The sequence below is a fragment of the Micropterus dolomieu genome, linkage group LG07 (genome assembly GCF_021292245.1).
Source record: "Micropterus dolomieu isolate WLL.071019.BEF.003 ecotype Adirondacks linkage group LG07, ASM2129224v1, whole genome shotgun sequence".
NCBI classification, from domain to species: Eukaryota; Metazoa; Chordata; class Actinopteri; order Centrarchiformes; family Centrarchidae; genus Micropterus; species Micropterus dolomieu.
The window spans coordinates 32,263,524-32,268,604 of record NC_060156.1 but is presented as its reverse complement, the minus strand read 5'-3'; the positions used below and the strand labels follow the sequence as shown (position 1 = coordinate 32,268,604).

The following is a 5,081-nucleotide window of genomic DNA, read 5'->3' as shown; positions in this document are numbered from 1 at the left end:
GCGTGGGTTCTCCCAGTGTCTGCGTGGGTTCTCCCCGTGTCTGCGTGGGTTCTCCCCGTGTCTGCGTGGGTTCTCCCCGTGTCTGCGTGGGTTCTCCCCGTGTCTGCGTGGGTTCTCCCCGGGTCTGCGTGGGTTCTCCCAGTGACTGCGTGGGTTCTCCCCATGTCTGCGTGGGTTCTCCCAGTGTCTGCGTGGGTTCTCCCAGTGTCTGCGTGGGTTCTCCCAGTGTCTGCGTGGGTTCTCCCCGTGTCTGCGTGGGTTCTCCCCGTGTCTGCGTGGGTTCTCCCCATGTCTGCGTGGGTTCTCCCCGGGTCTGCGTGGGTTCTCCCAGTGACTGCGTGGGTTCTCCCCATGTCTGCGTGGGTTCTCCTAGTGTCTGCGTGGGTTCTCCCAGTGTCTGTGTGGGTTCTCCCCGTGTCTGCGTGGGTTCTCCCCGTGTCTGCGTGGGTTCTCCCAGTGACTGCGTGGGTTCTCCCTGGGTGCTCCGGTTTCCCCCACCATCCAAACATGTCAGGTTCTGGTAAAGATCTGGAGCTGGTCCCCGGCGCTGCTCCCGCTGGGATGGGTTAAATGCAGGGGATGAATTTCGCAACATGTATGTGACAATAAAGTATTAGACTAGTATTAGATTATAAGACATTAAACATATAAACGTAAAATAAATTAAATTTAAAAAGTTAAACTGTTTTAGAACAACTTAATTTTTATTTTGGAGGTGATTCCGCTTCATTTCCGGTGTGGTCGCGTTTGAACGTGTCTAACTTGACGTCTGCGGCGGAATGCGTGCGAGTGTTTGCGGTTTAAACAAACTTCCATGAACTTTATGCGGCGTCCTCTCACGCGGGGATCAAACGCATCACTCGTGCCGGCTGGTTCGATTCTCTCCACTGAGACCGAGCCTCGAGCCGTTTCACCCCCACCGCGCACTTTTCTCCGGTGCAAATCCTGTTTGTCCAGCTGGGAATGAGTCCTCAGTGAGGGAGTGTGAGCAGAGCCGAGCCGTGCCGTGCCGAGCCACCCAGTTAACGTGAACGACTGTTGAAACGACGGGAACAATGAGAAGATGAAGCTGGTTCTGTGGATCCTTCTGTTTTTCCTCTGGAGTCATGAAGGCACCTGTGGAGACGGTGAGTGTGAGCTCATCTATCTGCTGAAATATGCATCTGTGTTTTTGGTGAAGAGGCAACTTTTTCACGAGGCCGAACTCCATTCGGAAGAGTTATATTTTAAGGTTTTGTAACTTTTCGGCAAATATTCACCTCTGATAAAACTCACCTAAAGAACTTAAATTAATCTAAGCCAGCCTCTAGTCCACTCGGCATGCACCCAGCACAGCAAGCAGCACTTTATCCGAAGTAATTAGCATCTTTTATAAAGTTATTCCTGTTGTTTTCTTTCATCTTAATGCGGTCAGAGGGGCAGTCTGAATCACAACAACCTCAAACTCTAATTGAACTAAGTTGCTTATGGGTTCTTGTATGTATGCCGAATTAACCAGGAGACTCGTGCGGAATCAAAGAGGCCAAATATCTGTGCCTGTCTGCATAGAAACAAGCTAATAAGCAAATGTATTTTGATTTTCACAATTTTCGAATGGAGTTTGGCGTGAGAACTCGCAGCACAGTTAAAAACATCACCCACTGGGCGGGTGCGGGTTCACGACGGTTACCGAGGGAACGTGAGGGAATGTGAGCTGCAGACAGCGTTTTATTATCACACCGGCTCTGCAGTGAAACTGTTTATCTTTGTAGGACTCCCACATCACTGCGACCTTTGACGGCACGAGTCAGAACTCATTTTTAGATAAGACAAAACCAATAAACTCTACCGTGGAGAGATCGCCTCCAGTCTTTGCAGCACAAGGGAAAGAATTCAGCAGGAAAATAACAACACACTGAATTTAGTGTAGAACCAGTGGGGCAAAGTGGAACTGCAATAATAAAAATATAAATCTGTATTGAAATCAGCTGAAAGGGACAATTTAAAGCCCCTGGATCAGCAAGGACCCACCTGCAGCAGGAGGTCAGAGGTCACATGATGCTGACCTGACACGGATTTGTAGAAAAAGGAAGAAAACATCAGTGTGAAGGAGCTGTGAGGCGGTTTGTGAGAGAGCAGCTGCAGCTCAGCGTGTCTGCAGACTAACAACACTGAGGAGCTGTTGATGGGCGCCGCTGTCCCACAATGCAATGCACACAGGAAACGGAGGAGCTGCTCACAGTTACTAGGCATTAAGATAAACTGGCCCAACCTCAGTGTCCCCCCTAAACCCTGAACCCTGATCCCTGAACCCTCACAGAGTTAACTGACGTCACCTGGTGAGTGTTTGAGTGCAAGAGGCTCAAAGTGCTGTAAATAGGAACGGGGCGGAACTCTGGGACTTCAGCACATTACTTTGGTGACGCTGAAACATGTTGCACACTTTTGTGGGGTTGGGATTTATTTTTTTTAAGTTGTTTACTTTCTTTGTGCCAATGAGGCGCTGAAGGTTTAAAGGTCCCGCCCTGCAGGGTGGACGAGAGGTGTCTGTCAGGATTATCTAGATCTGTGAAAAATCACCGCTGCTGGTCAAACAGCCTCGTTAAGCAAAAAGTACAAGAAGTAAGAAGCTGATCTTCTTCTATCTGCTTAGTTCGATGCTCTGTCATGCTTGTTTGTTTACCTTTCTTCTTCTTCTTTTAAGGCGGTTTGCTGTGATTTTTCTCTTGCTTCCAGGCTTCCCCTGGTCACCACCGTGTTTCATGTCACAATGCTATGAACTGTGGGTAATTCACTCAGGCAAAGGGTTCATAAGGGTCTCAAAATGTCTGCAGAGGGCCCTCGCACACCTGACGATCTGACCTCACGGACCTGAACGCCCTTTGAGTCTGTGAGCCTTGTCTCACCTGGTCCGGCGGTTTCACCTGGGCAGCTTCTGGTGTGTCACTCAGGCTCCGCCCACTCTGCTATGTCTTTATTTTGAACCTCAGACCTTGTGCTGCGTTTCCGCCTCCCGTTCAGACGTTTAAAAGTTGAAGTGTGAAAACGCTTCCGACCCCGTTTTGGTTTTAAACTCCAGGGCGGCGTGTTAGAGCTGATGGGTGCAAACAGAGGACTTTAAAACGCAGACGTCTGGCTTCCTATCACATGACCCCACATGGACTACCTGCAGTGAATGCAACATGGATGACAAATTCCAAGCGTTACTGACCTTGATGTCTTTGCTAGCACCTCTTCTAGCATCAAATCTTCTGCAGCTGCGGAGTAGACGGTCTGCTTCCTGTTTACTCCGCCATGCACATGCCCGCTGTACGTCAACGGTCACTGATCTACGCAGCTAAATCGCTGGTGAGGACGCAGATTGTTGTACGAACACGTAGCAGCACCTCTGCCTCTTCATGGTGAGGTCAGAGTTCACTAAACGATGACATCATCCGCTCAGACCTCAGCGTTTGGTGATGTCATCAGTGGAGGGAAGTGATGTGCAGCAGCTGCAGGTCGATGACGCCATCTCTCTCTTTCCCCGCTGTCCTCTCGCTGCGGCGGAAAGCTGATCAGGAACTGTTCTGATTGATCATTTAGGTCGTCGTGTCCTGGTCCCCGCTGCTCACCGCTTCTCTGCAGCCAGTATATTTATCGGACACAAACCGTCACCTCGGACTGTGAGTAAATAAGAAATGATGAAAGCGAGCTCTGACCAGGAGGCTGGAGAAATGAAAGGGGAGCTCTGGTGTTATTTCAAACACTGAGAGTTAAGGCCAATTTATTTGTGGCTCACACATCTGTGCCGCACAACCTCTAAAATGTGCCTGCAGCGACGCAGACCGCAAGACCTGTGATTGGTCGGCTCGGTAGTGTCGCATTTCCAGCTTGTCCTCCTCCTCCTCCTTCTTCTTCAACGGTCATACCTACCATCTCCTCCGACGCCGTCTCTCGTTTCTGCAGTACTTTCACTAACAGTATGGTCCGCTCACTTTCAGTCAACATTGTTTGAAGCAGCCTGCATCGACGAAGAAAAAGAAGACTCCACGGCGCAGACTCGATGCAGAAGCATAAACTGGCCTTCACGCTGTGACTGGACAGCTTGCTGCCTTTATGTCTGTCATCCAAACTTTTGGTTTTTGTGTTTAGAACACAGATATCGCCTCTATCCTGACTGTCGCCATGCTAGCGACCTGTCAATCAGCTTGTAGCCCCGCCCTAAAGCCTCGCCTGCTTCCTGGTCTATGTTCCTCTAAATGGGACCATAATTTACGTCGTCCCCCCTGCTGGCTGTTAGAGAGGACGCAGGTTTAAGTTGCCCCTTGCTGGCTGCTGGAGAGGACGCAGGTTTAAGTCGTCCCCCCTGCTGGCTGCTGGAGAGGACGCAGGTTTAAGTCGTCCCCCCTGCTGGCCGCTGGAGAGGACGCAGGTTTAAGTTGCCCCTTGCTGGCTGCTGGAGAGGACGCAGGTTTAAGTCGTCCCCCCTGCTGGCTGCTGGAGAGGACGCAGGTTTAAGTCGTCCCCCCTGCTGGCCGCTGGAGAGGACGCAGGTTTAAGTTGCCCCTTGCTGGCTGCTGGAGAGGACGCAGGTTTAAGTCGTCCCCCCTGCTGGCTGCTGGAGAGGACGCAGGTTTAAGTCGTCCCCCCTGCTGGCCGCTGGAGAGGACGCAGGTTTAAGTTGCCCCTTGCTGGCTGCTGGAGAGGACGCAGGTTTAAGTCGTCCCCCCTGCTGGCTGCTGGAGAGGACGCAGGTTTAAGTCGTCCCCCCTGCTGGCCGCTGGAGAGGACGCAGGTTTAAGTTGCCCCTTGCTGGCTGCTGGAGAGGACGCAGGTTTAAGTCGTCCCCCCTGCTGGCTGCTGGAGAGGACGCAGGTTTAAGTCGTCCCCCCTGCTGGCCGCTGGAGAGGACGCAGGTTTAAGTTGCCCCTTGCTGGCTGCTGGAGAGGACGCAGGTTTAAGTCGTCCCCCCTGCTGGCTGCTGGAGAGGACGCAGGTTTAAGTCGTCCCCCCTGCTGGCCGCTGGAGAGGACGCAGGTTTAAGTTGCCCCTTGCTGGCTGCTGGAGAGGACGCAGGTTTAAGTCGTCCCCCCTGCTGGCTGCTGGAGAGGACGCAGGTTTAA

The 5,081-nt window shown here is 51.9% G+C and overlaps 1 protein-coding gene across 1 annotated transcript in view; it reads left to right on the top strand.

The window, feature by feature from the left end:
* The first annotated feature begins 748 nt into the window (after positions 1 to 748).
* LOC123973347 (tyrosine-protein kinase receptor TYRO3-like) overlaps positions 749 to 5,081 on the top strand; it is a 25,542-nt gene continuing 21,209 nt past the window's right edge. Inside the window, exon 1 of the mRNA XM_046053285.1 lies at positions 749 to 1,127. Within this exon, the coding sequence (XP_045909241.1) occupies positions 1,064 to 1,127 (64 nt within the window). The 5' untranslated portion in view covers positions 749 to 1,063. The remainder of the gene's footprint in view (positions 1,128 to 5,081) is intronic.